Source organism: Cyanistes caeruleus, chromosome 13, assembly GCF_971803275.1.
Source record: "Cyanistes caeruleus chromosome 13, bCyaCae1.hap1.1, whole genome shotgun sequence".
Taxonomy (NCBI): domain Eukaryota; kingdom Metazoa; phylum Chordata; class Aves; order Passeriformes; family Paridae; genus Cyanistes; species Cyanistes caeruleus.
Window position 1 is genome coordinate 14,092,148 of NC_141713.1, and position 22,021 is coordinate 14,114,168.

General features: G+C 37.9%; 1 protein-coding gene across 11 annotated transcripts in view; it reads left to right on the plus strand.

Moving 5' to 3' along the window:
• The window catches only part of RNF111 (ring finger protein 111), a 44,039-nt gene that overhangs the window by 17,027 nt on the left and 4,991 nt on the right, over positions 1-22,021 (plus strand). For 6 of the 11 annotated variants that reach the window (XM_086848972.1, XM_086848974.1, XM_086848978.1 and 3 more), the window contains exons 3-10: positions 3,118-3,244; positions 4,881-5,044; positions 7,711-7,908; positions 9,445-9,764; positions 10,575-10,827; positions 12,077-12,428; positions 15,105-15,230; positions 15,589-15,715. In XM_086848972.1, coding sequence (XP_086705098.1) covers positions 3,118-3,244; positions 4,881-5,044; positions 7,711-7,908; positions 9,445-9,764; positions 10,575-10,827; positions 12,077-12,428; positions 15,105-15,230; positions 15,589-15,715 — 1,667 coding nt within the window. The remainder of the gene's footprint in view (positions 1-3,117; positions 3,245-4,880; positions 5,045-7,710; positions 7,909-9,444; positions 9,765-10,574; positions 10,828-12,076; positions 12,429-15,104; positions 15,231-15,588; positions 15,716-22,021) is intronic. The other 5 variants (XM_086848973.1, XM_086848975.1, XM_086848979.1 and 2 more) reach the window with 1 other exon arrangement.

A 22,021-nucleotide genomic window follows, 5' to 3' on the forward strand; every position in this document is an offset into this window, starting at 1 on the left:
TTCAGAGTCCAGTATTATATTTATTATAAAAGTTATATTCTGCTTAATAAAGCACTTTATTAGGATAGATTTATTGTATTTGTGAGGTAAGGCCTGGACGAGAGTGTGTTTTTATTTTTAAAGGAGGATTATAGTTTTACTCATGTTCAGATTTGGATTCAAGCATGTGCAGTTTATCCTTTCTGCTAGGCCATCTGGGCACTAGGTTTCCATCATAAAAAAAGGCTTTTAAAAGACGGAGGAAAAGCTTACATGAAGAAGTTACTGATTATTTCTGATTAATAGTCATATACAAAACCTAATTACTAATGGCTGTTGAAATGTCTGAATGGGAAATGCAAAACTTGCAAGCTGAAATTTGGTGTCTTACATTCACTATGAAATATTATTTGTGGATGTGAGAAGAGAAAAAAACACCCAAAATTCTGTGGGAACAAACAAAATCATTGCTGTGATTTTTCAAGAGAAGTTTTGTTTTGAAGTAGCTCACTTGAAATGCAGGCGAAGTCTTTCAGTGGTGGCCCAAAGGTTAATTTACTCACAAGTAACTAGAGTATAATTTGTTTGCTGTGTTTTATGATTCAGAAGATGACAGAGAAATAATGTGTGCCTGCAGGAGGATGATTTTCTGTTTGTTTTGTAGCCATAGGTATTAGTCTGAGAGTAGTACAAAATACATCTCTTAAATCTGTGTAACTGTTTTACCATCAACAGTCCAGTGAGTTTTTTCCTTGAAGTGAGATAACCCTCAAGAACTGCAGGAATAGTATAGTTAATTCTGTAATTATCCAGATTCAGCTGGCTTCTTACAGCTTCAGTCATTCAGGTGATGCATTGATGAGTAAGGTATTCATGCTTTAAATTTTGCTTGAAGTTCTTTACGGGCAGAAGATGACTGGCCAGTGGCTGGTATGTTCTAGAAGAAAAAAGTGAATTGTACCATATTGTGGTGGACAGTATGAAACAACTATTTATGTAGTTTAGAGGAGTTGTTTTTCTGCTTAATTTTGAAGAAAGTATTGGTTCCTTGTATAGGAAATTGCTTAATGGGATGAAAACTTCATCAGTTTGTGCTTTTGACTTATGAAGGTGTTTTTGGAAGCATGAACAGTAGGAAATTGCATATGTCTGAACTATGTCTATGCTATATCCTACTTGGAGTAACTTTGACTGTTCTCCTGAAGATTTTCTTTGTTATTTTGGAAGTCATAAAACCTGTTCATTCAGTACCAGTCCTGATGTTTTTTTCTACAGTCTGATTTATGTAGTTGGTACAATCACCTCTCAGTCAAAGGTGTACTAAAAAAAAAAAAAAAAAGAATAAAATGAGCTTTCAGACAACTGAGAAAAGTATCTGAATTGTGTAGATACTCAGTTAAGAATTCCCTTTGGTTTTCATGAGCTATGCTTGTGTCAGAATTTCAGTGCAGGTTCACACTGGGTGAATTTCAGCGTAGATATACAGAGCAGATGATTCTGTCCTTAAGGAGAATTTGTTTTCTGAAGTAACAGACTCATATTTAAGCCTAAATCTTTCTACTTTTTTCCACCTGTCGTTAATTTCAATAAACACTGAGCCTGAGGACATGTGGACTCTGAGGAGTGCTCTCAAACTTACTATATTTCAGAGAAGGGCAGGTTTGGAAGATCAAAGGAGGAGCTGTAGGTTTCTCTCAGTGACCTTTCCCCACCTGCTTGGCCTGGTGGTTTTGTCTGACAACAGCTGAGATAGTTTTGTGTAAGGAAGCTGTTTCTAGTTTGCCCCTGATAAGGCACAATGTTCACATTCTTCTGAATGGGATAATGGCTTTAGCTGCTGCCTTTCACTCCTGAGTAATTGGCCTTTTCAGTATTTTCATTTTCGGAATGTTCTGTTTTTTAGACTTTGCGGTATTTTCAGTTTCCCCCAAAATTTTCATGCTGGTTCTGAGAATTAATTTTGTTCCACGCTACTTCCAATTGTTAGAGTTTTGTTAGTACCAGCATTTTGGAAGCATCACTCTTTGCATCTTCAGCCAGCAATCTTTCTGGGATAAGAATGGTCAGAAGCAAAGGCCATTGGAAAATGGGTAATGCAGTTGGGGTTTTTCTTCAAAGCAGAAAAACTGATAAAAATAAAAATGGATCATCTTTCCCACTGTGTCACTGGGCAAAGCAGCTGAGGACAGTCAGTCCATACAGGATGGAAGTATTGACTTGAATGAGACCAAATTCTTCAGGCACTTCCTTGAACCAATTTGCAAAAACCAAAATTATAATTAGCGATTTCTAAGATATACAGCTTGATTTTTTTTAGGAAGTTCTTTTGTGCTCAGTGAATAATCCATAGCTGAATTTAAGTCTTGAAGATAGCTCAGACTTGTCACTGCCTAAGGAAGTTAGGAGAGACTTGTCACTGCCTAAGGTGTTGCAGCTCTAGAGAAGTGCTTCATGTGTCTGCTTGTTAGGCTGGAACTGTAACCATTCTTCCAGAAGTGGAAGTTGTTTCCTAAGAAAACTTGTCTCTTTTTTGGGGTTTTGGTTGTTGTTTTTTATCATTCTTAGTTTAATTTTATTTTCCTCTGTCTAGTACAGATTGTGAATGCCACAAAAAGTTTAGATACAAAGGTGTTTATAAACACCAAGGGATTAATTTTGTTTTAAGTATAAACTAGTTGGTGGATCATTTTTCTTCTGTTGTCAATGCTTAGCCTTAAGACTGATACCTATAAAAACATTTTTTTAAAAGCTGTTAGTGATAACAAACCACTACTGCTTTGCTAGCTTGGAAGTTTCTCTTTTTATATTAAATGACTGAGTTTGGTTTTTTTTTTTGGTGTTACAGATAATAAAATTCATTGTAATTGTTTTCAGTGCTTGTAATGCAAGCTTGCATACCTACCCCACATGCAGTCTTCTTTCTCCTTCTTTCTTTTTGCTTCAGTATTTACAGCAGAATTGCTTCCTATAATAATTAGGTCATGTATTTGACAGTTGCACCTAAGGTTTTGACATATGCCATGGAATTCTCTGCCTACATATATTTTAAGTCTATGAAAAGTAGTCTCTCATAATGACAGTTGCTGAATGAAGTATAAATGAAGTATAGAAACTTTCTTTTTCCCTTTTCCTCATCAGGAAGTATTGATGAAGATGTTGTGGTGATTGAAGCATCCTCCACTCCCCAAGTCACTGCTAACGAAGAAATAAATGTTACCTCAACAGATAGTGAAGTGGAGATTGTCACAGTTGGTGAAAACTACAGGTGAGATTTGCATCTCTTTGTATTAATGAAGTTTTGCTTGTCTCCTGAGTTTGTCATGATGCTTTGGCCATTAAAAGCCCATAAGGTAATGTCACTGGAATTCTAACCAGAATGCACAATGATTTTTTATTCATTTTTGATTAAAAAAACCAAATCAAACAAAACCCAATCGATAACAAAAAACCCCAGTCCTAAATCCCCAAACAAAGTAAGAACAAAAACTCAAAAGCTTGAGAATTGAACTAATCTGGAGTTGAGGTGGCTGTATTAGTGTGACTGAAGTGCAGAATTTGGGGAAGCAAAGCTGCACAGTAACATCCTAGAGAGAGCATGTGTAGGCTGAAGTGACTATCTAGAGGTTAGCTGAGTATTTCTCAGGAAAGCAGCCTACTTTTTTTTAAGCTGCTGCTGTATATGCTTTCCTGTTCTTCCAAGAATCTCTGGAAGTTTTGTTCCATCTTTTCAGATTTTACAGAATCTATTAAGAAGGAGTTCCTTGAAGAAAACTTCAAACCTGTCTAAAGCCAGCTGCTTTTTAAAAATAAACAGCTTTGTATTTTCCTCGCATGAATAAGATGTGTTTTCTGTAATAGCCTTAAGACTAGAAAAAATTTACTTTCCCTCACCTTCTGCAGTGCTACAGCCAAAACAGCAGTAGCTCCATGGTGATTTGTGCAATGGGTTTTGTTTGTTTTTAGTGAAGTCATTCCCTTTTCTTCATATTTTCCTCTTCTGAATTTCTGAAGTCTGAGTACATTGTTTTTCCAAATTGAAAAATAAGAGCCAGTTGATTTTTGTAAATACTGGAGAGTCAAAGTTTCTTGAGTGAAATGGTAAATAAAATACTGTAGAAATATTGTTCTCTTCATTAAGGACTGTATGCTTCAGAGAGGATACACACTCCAAAGATCATTGTCTTAAGTGTTAGGGTTTGCATGGTTAAACTGAACAGAATGAATACTACATGCTGTAATATAGAGATGAGATAAACCCATCCCTTTCCTTAGGTATGGCTACTGGCTTAGGATCTCCTCTCCTCAAGCCACTTTGCATTTTAGTTTAAGTATCACAAAAAGCTGTGTTTGTTCTCTGAAGAGAGGGAGCAAAATAATATTAGAGGGAAAGGTCCAGAGATTTTGCACAGTCAAGACATTTTGGAAATTCGAAGTATAAAAGTTATCCTCTGAAAATAGTCTATCACAAGTTAGCATGCAAAAGTACTTAGTGTTTGCAAATTTTTGTCTTCATACTTCTGTCATCATTTACAGACCTGCTGTTTCAGACTGCACAGGAGTAGTATGGGATTTGGAAACTCTTCAATTACTATTTACAAAGCTAAACCAGCTTCAGCTGTAATTGCTGCCTGGCCATGGTTGTAGGGTTGCAGGTACATGGGATGTGGTTTAAAGACCTTTTAAACTCTCTCCATGCTGGGCATTTGCTGTTACATTCTCTGGTAAAGGCTGCACTAGTGTTTCTAAGTGTCTTTGGTGAAAGTGGAGTCATGGCGTATCTCAGTGTAACAAAATGCTTTTCCAATAATAAAAAAACTCCCAAGTAGCTCCTAAAACAGGAGGAGAAGAAATTATTGATGGCAAAATGTAGGCCAGTAGCTAAGGTGTTCCCCTTTGTTAAGGTCTCGTTCTGCGCTCGGACACTCGAGATCCCACTGGGGCCAGAGCTCCGGTTCCCACGCTGGCCGGGCTCCGGAGCAGCGATCCCGCAGCAGGATCTCCACAGTCATCCAGCCGCTGAGGCAGAACGCAGCCGAAGTTGTGGACCTCACCGTGGATGAAGATGGTAAGTTGCACTGTCAGAGAAATCTCTTCAGGAGCAGGATGGGCAGTGTATAAGGGCACTGGAGTTAATTGCATCAGATGTAAGGTACCCTTCTATGAGGATATCTGATTTCCAAGCCTGTCAGAAAGTCCTCTTCTGTCCTTCCTTTCAAAATTTAAAATTTAGCCATTTTCAATGGGTTTTTTAGATCTAAAGATACAGTATTTCTTCCAAAGCTGCCTTGGGTGTGTGTCTGAGGGCTGACTCACCAGGCAGAAATTACAGAACAGGTTGGAACTACTTCTTGAAAAATATGTGCTTACTTCAATACAGCACTATAAAAGGAAAGTCTAACATTGCCTATGCTTTGGAATAGTGACTGTTCTTTCAGGCCTTGAAGTAAAAATAACTTCTAAAAAAAGAAAAAAAGCCCAGCCCTAAACTAGTAAAGTGTGTTAGGTTTCTGAAGCTGTAACCTTTCATTGATTCCTAACATTAAAAGCTGCTGACACTTAATAATTCTATTTCTGCGGAAAATAGTAAGAGCAACTTATGAATTATATCAAAAAATTGGGAGAAGGAAAAACTGAAGCTCATGTACGTTTTTGCACATTTATATTTGCAGATGGTGGTGGTTTTGGGGATTCCTTGCGTGTGTGTTATGTAATGTGAACATAAACTTTGTCTTGTGGTTCTGTCCAAGTGCATTGCAAGCTTAGTATCTTGCAATATCTAGTCTTCAAGTTGTTGTGGTTTTTGGGGTGGGATGGAGAATCAGAAAGGCTTGAGAAGTTTTGGTTGGTTAATAGCTTTTAAAGTAGAGGATGAGTTGGTGTACAGACAATTTTTTTTTTAATGGATTTACCATGAAATGGCCCAACAGCTCTGTTGATGGAAGTGGTACATTGTTGGTTTCTATTGCTTTAATTTATTCTTAAAATTCATATTATAGAATTTAGTCTTGTATTCAGAAATCAAGTTATTTTTAAAATACACTTCCTAATGCGTATGTTAAAGACTAGCTGTTTCTCCTGCCTTCTGGAGGAAATGCCTAAGATGAATCTTCCAGGATTTAAGGAATACTATTTTTGGGTTTAGGCATCAAATTTCACACATGAATTAGTGTAAAATGATCTGACTTCTGAATTAACACTGTAAAAGGCAGCTGTGCAGTTTATCCCAACTTTGCTTGTTTTATCAAAGATACTGGTCTTAAAACTTAGCTGTCTGCTTCCCTGTGCATAAGGATCCTGTCTCCTTCTGTCTTCCTGGGTTCATGTCTGGGCAGTGTGTTAAGAAATTCAATTTCTCTTAGCTACTTGTTCATGATGAACCAAGCTCCCTGTTTTTCCTGGTTTGGGCAGGGGAGAATCAGAAGTGTGTAGGGCTGGTGGGGGAACCTGAGCCTGAGGAAACTCAGGGTGGCTGCTGACCTGAGCACTGGCTGATCACTTTTCATTGTAAGCTATAGATGTACTTTAAAGTTGCTCTTTTTTTTTCTGAATTTAAACATTAATATATTTCAACCAAAACATTGTCCTTTAAATAAATAAAACTAGCATATTGGAAGGCCACGTTAAAAGTAAGAGGAATTTAAATGTAGATATCAGGTCATGTGTTTTTAATGTGATGAGCTGGAAGACTTGCAAGAGAGAAGATATATTTATTCCTTTCCTCTCTGAGTTGCTGATACTCCTACTAGATATAGAGAGAAATCTTGAAAACTACTCATATTTTATTTTGAGACTTTGTGTAAAGGATGTGTTGGAAGTTTTTTGATGCTTTTCTTTCCCCTGATATCCATGCAAATGTTTTTACTAAAAAAGCCTGAGCTTTTTCTGTTAATCTTCCCTTTTATGGTGTCTTATATTCTTAGTCATGTCCTTGCCTTTCATTACTTAAGAGAAATTTCAAACTTATAGCCAAAGTCTTTTTCAAAACTAAACTATAATTATGCCACCAAGTATAGTTTTAAATTTTAACTTGTTTACAATTACCTAATAAAGGAGAAAACTCATCAAGTGTTTTGGATTTCCAGGATATATTGCTCACTATTTGCTTTGCAATATGTAATATAAACAGGTATGTACCTTTAAGAGAGGTCTCAAATATTAATAATCTGCTTTTAGCATGTATTGAGACTAGAAACCGAGCTTATCTTGCTAAAGCCTTTAGTATTATGTGTCTGGAATGATTGAAGTTTGCAAAGTAGTACTGCTAGTTTAGATGTTATGCTGTTCTGAGTGATCTAAAAGTTTTTCTGTTCTTCATAGGCAATAAAAAGTTATAAGGATAATACTTAATCATAGAGTATTTTGCCTGTAGATTCATGGAGGATATCAGCAAGCATTTTTATCATAAAGGACTAAAGTAATTTAATCTCCTTTATAGTAGGAGTTTTTAAATCCAGTAAATAAAATTTAAATGTCAGATTTGGTTGAGAATTGATTTTATGTTAATTATTAAAACTTGAGTAGATTAAAAAAACATGAGAGAAAAAAAAGATAATTTTAGGGTTATTTTCCACATACAAGCCTGTCAGGTTTTTGTGTTCTGACTTTCTTAGCTTCTGGTAAGGCCAGAAATGAGAATGTCTTGTAAAATAGTTCAAAAGTAGGAACAATAATAAAAAAGCCTCAGCAGCTTTTCAAGCTTAAAGAACATGAAAGCTTTTTTTATTTCGCTAGAGCCGACAGTTGTGCCAACCACATCAGCTCGAGTGGAGCCGCAGGTCGTGAGTTCTGCTTCCACTACCAGCTCCAGTACGTCTACCTCAGAGCAGGCCTCTGATGCAGCTCCAAACGTCTCCACCAGCCAGCCCTCTGCAGCACCAGAGACCACTCCCAGTCTCCCCAGTGGCAGCACTGCTGGCACTTCAACTGGAGGTACAGAATAAGAGCTTTGAGCTGTTGTGTTGCCTCTGAGTACAAAGGAGGTGCAAAAGAGGAAGTTAGTCAGCATTCTCTAAATTAAATTCCACATGAACTTTTAGTACTAAATCTAACAACAGTAAGCTGAGAGGACAGGAAACTGAAAAAGACCATTGCTTTCTCCATAAAGATACAGGAAATTTGCTGGAGCCTTCTGCTTGTGCCTGTTGGAATGATTTGGTTATGCATAACGAGCCACATCCTTGCTTTTTGAGGAGATGGAATGTAGTTCACTGGGAATTAAGTCTCTCACTGCAGTGTGTTACAGAGGTGTTATTTCAATGTGTTGTAGGGAAGTGAAGGATGTATCTGGATTCCTTGAGTATATCTCCTGCTGTGGATAACTCCCTGGGAGCACATTTATAGAGACCTGCATAGAGCTGTATATACAGGGAGCACTCATGACATATCTGAAGCAAAGCTGCCCTGTCTGCAAGTGTGGTGAGGGACAATTAACCTGTGGACCACAGTTGCACAGGAATTTGGGGTCGCTGCATACTAACCATGGGAGCAATTTTTTCTCCTTTCCCTGCTGATGACATGCCTTAAATTTGTGGAATAAGGCAAGTGTCAGTTTGTTGGAATGCATGAAATAGAAGCCTCTCTGAGTCCCTTAGAGAGAGAAAGGAATGCAGGGATTGAATTGTAGCCTTTAGAGAAACTAAAATATATTAAGCCACAGACAATGAAGTAGGAGTGTAAGTTTTAAGTAAGTAGAAATATATCTTAAGTGCCTTAAGAGACTGTGTTAGCTAGTAAAAAGCTCTAAAGCCTAGTTTAAAGTTCAATAGTGTTACCTTTGACAAAATTAACTTGGCTTCAGACATAATGAAAACATAGCAGAACATTGCTTGCATTTCTGGATAGAACAACTAGAGCTATTTGTGTAAACAGAAATATATGTGTAGATTTTGGGTGAGAACTGACACTACTTTCATACATTAGAATTAAGCTCAGATTAGTGTAGGAAGAATGCTTTAGAATCATGTTTTGAGCTGATTGGATGATTTATGAATAAAATCCCCCTGTACTGGGGTGGAAAAAACCACAAAGACGAAGAAAAAAAGAAGCTGTTGCTGCTGCTTGGAACATTGGGACTCTATGCCAGAAAGCTTTTAGCACAGACTTAATACTCTTAACTCTTTGCCTTTGAGACTGATGTATTCATACAATAAACAACTTTACAACAACCAATAACTGCTCTTGTCTCTTTGAAGACCCAAGACCTACAAGAAACTCAACATCAGTTCATGTCCTCCAGTGGTTGCCATGAGTACTTCCACTTGAACCATTCAGTTTTGTTTTATTTGGCAGACATAGCTAAATCTTATTTTTTGTGTCTAGTTTGTTTTGTTATAGTCTAGATATGTTTTTTAGTTGGTTAAATACTTAATTGTGGGGTACAGGGTGTTTTGTTTCTATTTAAGACATTGCTTTACAGTGATCAGCTTTACTAATTTTTTTCATTTCAATATTAACTTTCTCTTCAAGATGAAATAAGAAGAGCTGCATCTAATTCAACACTGGAAACTGGCCCTCCGGCCATGCCAAGGCTACCATCGTGCTGCCCCCAGCATTCCCCTTGTGGAGGACCTTCACAGCCTCATCATGCCTTGGGGCACCCTCATACAAGCTGCTTTCAGCAGCATGGCCACCACTTCCAGCATCACCACCATCATCACCACAACCCTCACCCAGCTGTCCCACTATCTCCTTCGTTCAGTGACTCCAGCTGCCCTGTGGAAAGGCCTCCTCCTGTGCCTGCCCCGTGTGGAGCAAGCAGCAGTTCTGGCACCAGTTACCACGAGCAGGCATGTTTAATCCTTGTGACTCACAATCACACCTTGTGACTTGGGATTTCAAGTTGTTCCAGATAGGAGAGAATAGGATAAGGATGCTGAATTATAAATTACTTCCTTGCTCTGCATCAGGCATTATAGAAGGGAACTAAAGGGAAAAATTGAGCTGTAATATATATGAACACAAAACCTTGAAATTTTCAAGGAAGATGTGATCCTTCAAGTAATCATTGACAGCTGACCTCTTCATGGCTGTGAGTGACTGCATAGCAGACCAAACATAATTACCTTGAAATATTCTGCCCATCGTAGCAGTTTTGCAATGCAAATAATTGAGCTGCTTTGAGGGAAGAAAAAAATGAAGTCTAATGTTCTGTATATAATAAGTATAAAAGAGTTGTTCCTCTAAAAGCATTGTTTAAGACTCTCAGCAATTAAATCACAACTGTAAAACAATACAGTCATAAGAAAGAACAGTACTATGTTAACTTACAGTATGCAGAACTATCAATCTTACTGATCTATTGTAGGAGTTTTTGTTGAGGTTTTTAGTTTGGCTAGGGAGTGGTGAGGATTTTTGTGGAGGGTTTTGTTTGGTTGTTTTTTACAGAATCTAGTGTGAGGAGTCTCTCACCAGATTTATGAATTTAGGAATAAGAAATGCTAGCCATATTTAAAAATTGTTCCAGAGTCAAGCTGTTAAATTTTGAAATTTGGACCCCAGTTGCTGGTGATTGTATTTATTTTTAATCTAATGTTTGAATTGGGACTTTGCTTTTGCTGTCTGAAGAGCGGCTTTTAAAAAGTGGTTTGTTTCTGCAGCAGGCATTGCCAGTAGACCTGAGCAGCAGTGGTATCAGAAGTCACGGGAGCGGCGCTTTTCACGGAACGTCGGCTTTTGACCCGTGCTGTCCCGGCTCTTCGTCGCGCACGACGCTCTACGGGCACCAGGCGGGCGCTGGGCCCAGCCAGGCGCTGGCCATAGACGGGTACGGCTCGGGCATCGTGGCACAGCCGCAGCCACAGCCGCCCCAGGCCTCGCTCTCGTCCTGCCGCCACTACATGCATTCTCCTTGTGAGTACTGCTGGCACGCTGCCCTGGCAGCAGGGGAACGCTCCTGCCTGCTTGCATTGATCCTAGAGCTGGCCTAGGAAAACACAGATTAAAAAATAATTAACACTTAGGGGGTTTGAACAGGACCAAGGTAAAGTTAAATTCTTTTCTTATGGGTGATCATAACAATGAGACTTCAAAACTGTATTTACCATGAAAATATTTTTCATCTCCTTTGTATTCTAGTACTGGCTTTTTATTTCATTTCCCTTGGTTGGTCCCTTTTCCCTTCCCCCCCAGGGAGATCTGCTTTAGCATTTGTTTGATTGTGATTTCTTTTTTGGGGGTTTTATTGTCTCTATAGATTAATGAACCTGGAAAAAAGGGGATTGAACTTTTAAAAATTAAACAACAAATATAATATTGGAAGGGGATTCTGTTCTGCTACTTCTCCCACATGAGACCCCACCTGGAATAGCACTTCAGGTTTGGGCTCCTCAGCACAGGAAGGGCAGGCCTGTTCAAGTGAGTCTGTGGAGCACTGTGAAGATGCTCAGAGGGCTGGAGCACCTCTTCTTCAAGGACAGGCTAAGAGAGTTGGAACTGTTCTACCTGGCTAAGAGAAGGCTCTGGGGAGACCTTACAGCACCTTCCAGTGCCTAAAGGCGCTCTAAGAGAGCTGAAGTGGGACCTTTGACAAGGGAATGTGGTAAAAACAAGGGGCAGTGGCTTTAAGCTGGAAGAGAGTAGATTTAGATCAGGATTAAGGAAGAAATTCCACCCTGTGAGGGTGGTGAGGCTCTGGTACAGCTTGCCTGGAGAGGCTGTGTTTGTCCCTTCCCTGGAAGTGTTCAGGGCCAGGCTGGATGTGGCTTGGTGCAGCCTTGTCTACTTGAAGGTGTTGGTGTCCACGGCAGGGGCTTGGAACAAGGTGATCTTTGAAGTCTCTTCCAACCTAGACCTTTCTATACCTTTTCTAGCTGGTATCACACAGATATTTTTATTTTATTTTATATTTTAATTTTTTTTTTTTTTTTTTTTTGCCAGTATTGGAAAACAGAATGCTTTTGGCTGCAGGTTTCTTGTAGGGTATATTGCTAGAATCACTTTACTTAAAAGTTGCATAAACACATATTCCCATGTTGCCCTGTTACACTGTTCAAACTGGTGTAATAATACTGAAACATCTGTGCGAAGATACTCCTTAAAATAAATTTAAGTCAAAACCTGCAGCTGTCCAAATTAAAAGTACCTGATGTTTTCATTGCAGATGCTTCCTTGACCAGACCTCTTCACCATCAAGCTTCTGCATGTCCTCACTCTCATGGAAATCCTCCTCCACAGCCACAACCTCCACCTCAAGTGGATTACGTTATCCCTCATCCAGTGCATCCCTTTCATCCTTCAATCTCCTCTCATGCATCTTCTCATCCTGTTCCACCTCCACCACCAACTCATCCCTTAGCCAATGCAGCTGCTCCAATACCACAGCATCTCCCTGCAACACACCAGCCAATATCCCATCACATCCCTGCTACAGCACCTCCAGCACAGAGGCTACATCCTCATGAAGTGATCCAGAGGATGGAGGTCCAGAGAAGAAGAATGATGCAACACCCAACGTATGTCACAAATGTACTCAGAACAATATCTAAACATGTAATTCATTTCCCTCAGGTTTGTAAAATGTTGCATGTGAATCTCAAACTGTTAAATGCATGGTTAGGAACTGTTAGTGTTAAACCATGGTAAGAGGTGTCTTGACAAATCACCACAGTCACACGAGCGTTAGGACCGACGCTGCTCTGTTACATCTCTCAGTAGTGGCTCCAGGTAAGGCACGAAGGGGCATGGAAGATAAGGGGAGCTTGTTTCTCTTGCCAATTACTCTGGATAACAAACAGGAATTCCTTTTCAAGCTAGACAGCCTGGAGAGTACCCCATAAACTCTGGTCAAATGTCTCTTGACAGCATGTTTTGCCTTGTTGATGTAGTTAAGATTCTTTTTATATAATAATACTTTAAAATAAAATGAACAAATTATCATAAGGGACCATATACTGGGTTTAATTCAGGTTAGATACTTACATATCTTTACTATGCCTTTTGCTTTAGAAGAGGAGTCTGAGAAGGTGATCAGTGTTGAAATGTAGCTACTTAGACATGCTACTGTTGTTCCTTAACTAGATTTTTGATACTAATATCAACAGAGAGCTTCATATTTGCAGGGTAGCTGAAGTTGTTTTAATTCTGGAGGCAGTGTGTTTAAGATAATTTCAAGAATGAACTCTGTAGTTGCTGTTCCTAACTTTGTTATACAAATTTGCCTCATAATTAACTTGTAACTCATTTAGAAGTTAATGCTTAAAGAGAATTCTGCTTTAACTGCAACTTTTGAGGCAGTTTCCAGGTTAAATGTCTATAGGCAGTAACTGCCCACAAATGATAGAGAAGCCAGTGGCTGTGAGACAGCAAGATAGCATTTTAGGGAAAAATAATAGTGCTAGCTATCTTATCAGATCTGGACATTTTCCAGTAGTCTGGGGATTGGAGTTGTGAATATTGACAATTCTGCAGCTTAGTGAATTTGTATAAAAATACGAATATGTACAGGAAATTGTAGGTAAATGTTGATATTAAGGGTCTTCCTTGACATTATCTGAAGTCACCGGTCTCAGACCAGACAGTGCCAGTTTGCTCAGTGATGTTTCTCCTCTTGTAGTTTGGTTTGTAACCATATGGAATTGTTCTGCCCTTGGGTTTTTTTTTTTAACCCCTCTAATTCTCATTCAAATTATGTGCAAAATCAGTCTTATAGGTGTCTTGGCCCAGCCTCCTATAAATCAGATTGTACTCTGACAACCAGAAACGGATGTGTCTTACTCTCTTACTGAATACTGACTTGAGGCTGCCAGCATGCTTGCAGTTCCTTCAGTTCTGTGTCCTGAAATATAGAAGTGTTCTTAACATGTTGTTTTGTCCTTCATTTCTACAAATAACATTAGGAATAATGGTTTAGTTTGTATCCTTCCTGTCCAACAGTATAGTGCCATTTCAGGATTGGGAGTAGAGAATGGTTAGAGTCCTCTTCTCACTGTCATGTATCAAGGTACAGAGCATCTGTATAACGTGTGGGTTTTCTGTTTTATTTTTTGTCTAATTACCCACCCATAAAGATTGTGGGATGGACAGCCTAGGAGTTTTACATCTATACATGATTTCTATAATTAGAAATTACGGATTAAGACTCTTTTTAGGAAAAAAAAGTCTACATGATGTTCAGGTTTCATGAAACTATGGAAGTTGTTTTGCTGTTTTTTGGGGTTTTTTTAATTAAATCGTGTTCTTCCAGATGTTTTCCCCATAGTTACTTGATAAGCTGAAGGGAAGTGAGACTACAAGTATGTTCTGCTGATAGGTCTGTTCCCATCTTATTCTGTACCACTGCAAAAAATGAGCAGTTCCCACATAAATTATGCAAGCTTGACAGATTTCTCTGGAGAAGTGTCACTTCACAGTGATTAGAATAGTTTGCTGTTAAGTACATTTTTGCTTATCTAGATATGTAAATTTACAAAATGTCTGGTCTGCTTTGTCAGGTAGTTTAAGGTGGTACTGAACCTGGAGAATGTATACTGTTTTTGGTAAAATCCAAGTTTTTAGTTTGAATAATAAGCCATCCTTTCTGCATTGAGAGCAATGGAAAGAAAAATCCTAATCCATTTCTTTCTGTGGTAAAGTAGGTAAAGTGGGAAGTGGGAAAGTAAAAGTAGTCAGTAGGAGTTAAGTCTTTTTTCAAAGCCGTAGTTGTTGTATACCAGCTGGCATGGATAAAACTGTGGGCCCTGTTTACCTGAGCTATGATGCAAGCGTGTTTCAAGGAAAATGTCCTCTGAGTAGTGTATCAAGTTTCCTCTAATTACTTTTGGTGGTATAGTTTTACTAGAAATCTGCAGCAGAGCTGTGGATGATACTGAATCTGAGCATGACTGTCATGCAGCCCTCCCTTTCCTACCTGCCCTTTGAGGTTAGGATGAAACACTTTCTCAGTCTGTAGTCATGTCTGCCAAGTGAAGGGCAGGTCACTGTAGTTGAAGCTGGCTTCGGTTTTGAATATGAAATCTGTGTTAAAATTAATTTGTAACTTATATCTAAAGTAGAAATTAAAATACTGCATGGTGAGTGTCTTATTTTAAAGGCACTGTAGTAGCTCAGGCTGTAATATTTTGATTATGGGTGTTGGTTTCCTCATACTAAAAAGTATATGAAATTAATTGTGGCTGTTCTTTGTTGTTTAGACGTGCTCATGAGCGGCCTCCTCCACATCCTCACAGAATGCATCCCAATTATGGTCATGGGCATCACATCCATGTGCCTCAGACTATGTCTTCCCATCCTCGACAAGCTCCGGAGAGATCTGCCTGGTGAGTAATCAGACACTGTTTGAGATCTTGGGACTCTGGACAGGAGACCACAGTGTGCTGATCACAGTGCTGATAATGCTGGCTGTGTTTTAAAAGCTGCTGCATGTACCTGGAGTTTAAATTTTGTATATGTGGAGTTGTCTTGATTTTTTTCATACTAAGTCTTTGCAGCTGTTTTCAAAGTAACTTTTACTTATGATAGAAGGATCCTTTAGCAGAGTTTAATTAAGATTTAAAATGTTTTACGTAAAACTGTTGTTGTAGCTGCACTGTTTTGTAGGCTTTCCAAAGCAGTGGGATTGTACCTAGAAGGCAACCTGTTCCTTTTCTGTAATGCCACTTTCATTGTGTGTGACAGGGAACTAGGAATTGAAGCTGGTGTGACTGCAGCTACTTACCCTCCAGGGCCCTTGCATCCTCACTTGGCCCACTACCATGCACCTCCTCGACTGCATCACTTACAAATAGGGGCTCTTCCTCTAATGGTAAGGAGATAGCTTATGGAAAATTATGATCATTGATCATTTTGATTTTGTTCGTCAGGGAAACAGATGTGTATACAGTGCTGCAAAGTGCTTAACTGAAAATATTTCACTGTGTCTGTCTGTGTGTTACTCTGTGTGCTTGAGCAGGCCCATTGTGTAGTAAGAGGAAACAGTACAGGGACATCTACATTTCTAACTTCAGCTCTTGTAAAATAAAATATATTTGAATTAAATTGTCACTTGCGTTGCAATGCATTGACCCTCTGCATCTGATTTTTAAAGTTCATATTATTCTTTATTGAGTATTGGATTGCTAAAGGTACCAACTTTCCACCCAAAGCATGAGAATTAGTACTGAATCTTTCTTTTTAAGGTGTATATGCACACAATTAGAATTCCATCTAGAGATTTGATTATTTTTACTTATATTTATTATTAATATTGTTTTAATATTTAATATATTAAATATTAAATGTTAAATATATAATTTATAATTATATTATTAATTAATAATATTTCTTATTCATCAACATAATTCTTTATGATAAGGTATATAATTTTGTAGCATGAAGTGTTATAATCTGCAGGAAGTGTGAGGGTAAGGTTACACATAATTTACACATAAGGTTACACATAATTTTTTTAAAATCCACAGTAGAAAACCAAAACAAACCAACATATCTTTACTCCTGTTACAGAGTATTACTTTTGAAAGATGGTTATAGTTTAGTTAAAGTTTTTCTTAAGTTTTTTTAATGAAAATTCACAGAGAAACAAATTTAGTTTGAGTATGTTTAGTGCTTCTGTGTTTAACCCTCTTAAAGTTTATTAGGTAGACTAATAAAAATTGTGAGCTCATCTGTAAATGATTGCTAAAATTATAATTGAAAAAAAACCTGCATATCCCATCTTTTCAAAATTTCCTCTGTTAGACTGAATTGACATTTGGGGCTTGAACTGGAAATTTACAACCAAGCTGTAGTGACTGTCTCCAGCCTGGTCTTGCATTGGGTGTTCCTCACTCTTTAACTACCAGATTTGACCAGATATGATCCTCAAGTATCTCCCTGATGTATGAGGGTTGGTCATTTGTGGGTACTGCTCACATACTTAGCAGACTTTCAAAAGCAGTCTGTAGAATTTGATATTTAATGTAGCCAATGAGCTTCTAATTGCATAGCTGTCTCCTGTGCATCATGTTTTCAAATTAAGTTTTTCTGCATTCTTCAGTTAGGTGTCTGCTTTTTCAAATGGATGAAAGATGGCTTTACTCTCTCACGTTTATTTCATGTGTTGTAGTATAACAGGCAATATCAGCTGCTTTAGATTCCCTCCTAATAGTTCAGGGAGCTGTAATTGTGTTAGGAGACAACAAGTTAAAGCTGTGCCTGTTTTAGCTCATTTTCTATCAGGGCTAATAAGTCATCTGTAGGATTTACTGCAATTATCTCTGTGAAGTTTCTAGAAACTTAGGAGTTCAGATGATCCTTACATTGCAGTGTGATGAGAAACTTTTAATTGTATTTTAATTGGGATATTTTTACAGCTAAAATGTTACATAAGCAAATAGCTGGGATCCCACTCTTCATCTTTTTAGCAGTAGAGTCTAAGAAAGCTATGATAGAGAATGTTCAGAAGTATTTACTGAATGTATGATAAAATATATTTAGGGACTTAGACCCTTCTCCTTGGTTACTGCAGTGTCTAATTGGTAAAAGTGACAGATGAAATAAGGATCTTTAAGTCTACAGAAATTTGTGCAGGTGTTTATGTATGGATATTTGATCCTTATAACAGTAATTAATGAGTGGTTGAGTGAAACTGAAGTTTATTTTGAGGCTTGGTAGACACTGCACTGACAGCATGTGTCATCACAAACAGACTGCTCTAAGCAGCACTTCCTCGAGCGTTTGGGATCTGGTTTGAACCTTGCTGTGATCAGATAGAGCACGGTGGCTTTGAATTTGTGTGGAGTCTTTGACTAATTTCAAGTGTATTCACACACTAGAAGAACATGAAGGCAGGTTAGAGCTCTGCTAGAAGTTACATATACAATGAGTTCAAAGCATTGCAGATGCCTTTTGATGATTCTACCCCTTCTATGGAAATAAAGTCACGGGTTTTGTTTGTGTCTGTGAGAGTACAGTGGATCTGTCAGCAAAACTTATTTTGAATAGAGAGCAAATAGTCAGTGAAGTTTTTCATCTAACTAACTTGACTGGATTTTAAACAAAAGTGCTGTTTTAGCCAACAGATAATTTGCACCTGCCACTTGTTTTTTTTCTTTGTAACTAGGAATAGGGATGGGGGAAGAGAGGCTGAACTGTGATTAAAGTCCCTCTGGAAAGCTGTTAATGTTCTAAGCAGTACTTTCTTTTTCAATTACTAAATAGGGATTTCATGAGTCATATTTTTGATGCAGATATTATAAACTATTCCTTTTTTTGAGCGGGATTTGTCTTTTAAAGTAACTGATGTAGTCCATCAACTAAGAATTTCATTAATATTGAATCCACTTTGTGGCTTGCAGCACCATTGGCAGTGTGCTTTTTTTTTATGTGGAGTACTGAAACCCCTTCAAATTACCACCAGACTGTAAAGGGCATAATGGATTATTTGGGCTTTAATTACATTAGTACTCTGTAGCAGTTTCTGATTTTAATTAGATGCAGATAACCAAATCTTCATCTACTCAGTGCTGGAATGCAGACTGCAGTTTTAATCCTTAAGGAGACAAAATGATAAAGATATGTGGGGGAAGATAATCAGTGTTCAGCAGCTTTGACACTCCAAATAGAGAGTTGTGGAAACAAAATCTCCTTTTCCACTAGTTTAGTTGAAGAAACTTCTACCTGTTGGAAGTGTTGTTTCAGGAGGAGTACCAGGCTAAAAGCAGTTAGAAACAGCATTCTTCATATCTATGTATCCAAGGTCAGGCTGCTTCCCTCGATTTAATATAATTATTTTGTGATCATGGCTTAGACTGTGTTTGTTAATGTTTTAAGGCTATGTATGTGCTGAAGGAAGAGCTATCGAATGCAATCCTTTGTGGACAAATACCCATTCTGCTAACTGATCATTTTTAGGGAGACTCAAGTGAAGATCAATGCATGACATAACTAATGGAACATAGACAAGAAGTATGCAGGACACAAAGGCTTTTTATCTATTCCTCTGTCCTTCTCTGATGCCAGTGTTTCTTGTTAGATAGCACTTTTATTTCTGTTTACTCTGGATTCCTTTGGCTGCTCTTTGGCACTGCTAATGAAAGGCTTTTTGGCTTGGGGTTCTAGCACTGTTTACCACATCAGGGTGGGCAGGATGGTAATTTCTGTAATTTACTATGGTATATTGTGTCCCAGACTCTTGACTCCAGCTTCTGCCCTTTTGAATAATGCCCTGTTGAATGTGAACATCAGGGGTGAGGAATGGTGGGGGAATTATTTGTACTTTGTACTTTGTTAGGTATTGTGTAATCAATCTCTCTAGAGTTGAAGCAAGCCTTGAGAAGACTCCTTAATTTATCTGTGAACCTGCAGCTTCTCAGTCTGAGGGAGATCTTTGGATCATATTTTTTAAAAACAAACAAAAAACCCAGAACAACAACAAAAACCCCAAACAGACCTAAAGTTTCTTCTGGTACCTTAATCTCTCTCAGGTATTTCACATCCAACTTTCAATATGCTGTGCCCCCTTTTTCTTCTCTTGCAGAGCCTTAATGTTTTGTTCCTTTACCTGTGGATTGATTCAGAATATTTGAGGCTGTCTCAGTTGTGAAAATCCTTAGGGATTTGGAGGTGTGAGCCAATAGGTCCCAGCACGTTAGCAACACCAGCATGGTAGTTGTGTGCTGGTTGGAATAATATTGCTCAGAGTGTAATCATACAGGTGTCACCACTCTGAGAGGTGCAGCTGTTCTGTGCCCCAAAAGCCAAAAAGTTTCTGTATATACCTGAGCACTTAAGGCTGTAACTTGATGTACTAAGAGTAGTTCAAGATGAACTTAGGGTTTGAAATAGCCTTGATTAGCTGCATCAAATAGAATTGCAGTTTTAAGACAAACCTTCAAGGTTTTTTTCTTAATATAAACATGAATCACTGTTCTTTGTTTATTTGTGGAATAAAAGCTATTGAAGAGCATTCATTTTATATTCCCCTAAGACACAGGTACCATTGGGTTTTATCTATTTAGCAGATGGATACTTTTGTGTTCCTTCACTCAATGATTTTCTATGAAAACTGCAGCTTTTCTCTGTTTATATTTGGCTTAAGACATTAAATGGTGAGCTTTACTTCTTTTTTTGTATTGGTAGTAGCTGAACAGTTAGTTAACTGAAAAGGCTTACACTGGGGATTTATTCTAGTACATATGAATTCATGCTTGATGTGAACCACAGAGGCTGGGGTGGACAAGATAATCAGTATCATATGGGGCAGGAATCTCTCCACTGATTGGCAACTGGAAAGCAGAAAGATCCTGCAAAGATAGAGTATTCAAAGGAGAGAGTAGCGAGAAAGAAAGCCTTCCCTGCAGGTTAGATGTTTCAAACTGTTGAGAATGTTTGTGTTGTAAATGGTTCAGACTTAGCCTTGAACTATTTTAGTTTCTGTAGATTTTTGTGGTCATGGAAAGTATCAATAGGAAGTGCAAAACAAGAAACAAATGATAACCTCTGCAGTTCTTGGCAGACTTGTGCTGGACTTTTCAGGTCCAGAATATATTGCTTTAAAGTATATATTTTAATTTGACTGTGTCCAAAAGAGAGTATACAAATAGTTAGTGCAGACTGGCATTACCTTTAACTGCTTACACTCTTCATTAGCTTTGATCTTTTCCTTTTTTCTTACATTCTATATGAAAGCTTAGTGAAAGCTAACTTCCACTTGTGTGTGAAGCTCTTCAAGAGAGCCAAAATCTTTTTGCATTTGAAGCTTGGTGATAACTGTCAAAGGGATTTTAGTAAGATTGTTCTTAGTTGTTTATTATTGATAGTTCTCTCTTGCAAATCTTTTCTCCATCTTGTAGTCACAAATGTACTTAGTTAAAATCTTGCTGTGTTAGCAGATTGCTTATTCTGCAGGTGTAAAGGAGCTGTTATATTTTTTTTTGTTCTTAGAGATTTTTTTTCAGAGTAGCATTTTACCTGACCAGAAATGTGAGCTGTGCTCTCAGGGTATTTTATAAGAGCCTGTATACATAATATATGGTCAGGTAATTTTGCAGAGGTGTTATGCCATCCCCATCAGGATAATATGAAGGTCCGTTTATTAGCATGAAAAGGTATTGTCCTGCACAACATTACTTGAATTGAGTAGTTTGTTGTCTTGAATTTAGTAGTTTGTTGTGAGGCACTCTGAATGATTTTTGGGTTTGTACTGCTAAAATTAAATTTAGTAGGTTTCTTAGTCTCCAGTAGCAGACTTTGTTCCAAATAGAAGACCTATCCAGGTGCGTGTCTCTGCAGTGGGTAAACTGACTGCTGAGGCAATTGGAACTGTAATTATGGAATTACAGCAGTACATCTGTGACTTTTGTAATGATGCAGTATCTACACTATCAGATGATTGTTTTCCAAAAGACTGATTTCAAATCCTGGTCAATAAGAAGCAGGCATTGACTATCACTTCTGAGACTTAGGTTAAGTTTTTCCAGAAGTTCCCTTCCTCTTGAGTGGTGGCCATTGATTCCCAATTTTATAATACACAATAAAATTTTCCAAATTATGCCAGAAAGGTTTATACCTAGTGAAAACCTGGCACAGTAAGTATGTTCTTAGTGTGAGTGAACGACCTAGTTCTTTAAATGCATTTTCTGTGATTGGAAGCTGAAGTAGAATTACACACTAAAATGCAGAAAAAGTCATAAAACAGTGATTATCTGAGATTTCTTACAAATCAGCATATTTTTAATCTGTTCCCCAACAGCCACAGTTTATATTGTCAAACAGTAAGACCTATGATACCAACAAATACTACTTACATTAAGTGTTTCAATATGTATATGAATATACATCTTTGGTTTCTATTACTCTGGTTTCTTAACATTTAAGACCAGTATTGTGGCTGTATTTGTGGTGGATGTTGGCACTACATTCTCATTTAACAAGCACCACGCAAACTGCTTTAAAATAATCAGATTCTGCCTTTCTTTTGCAGAAAAAAAATATTTAGGACAGAGGAATCTTGTCTTTCCCTGTCAGCTTTTAGTTGCAAGACTGGATTTGAAAACTGTAGAAAGTCAGTTGGTCTCTTATTTGATGTGGGTAGCTCTGTCTAGGCCTGTGCTTTTTCCACAATGCATTCAAT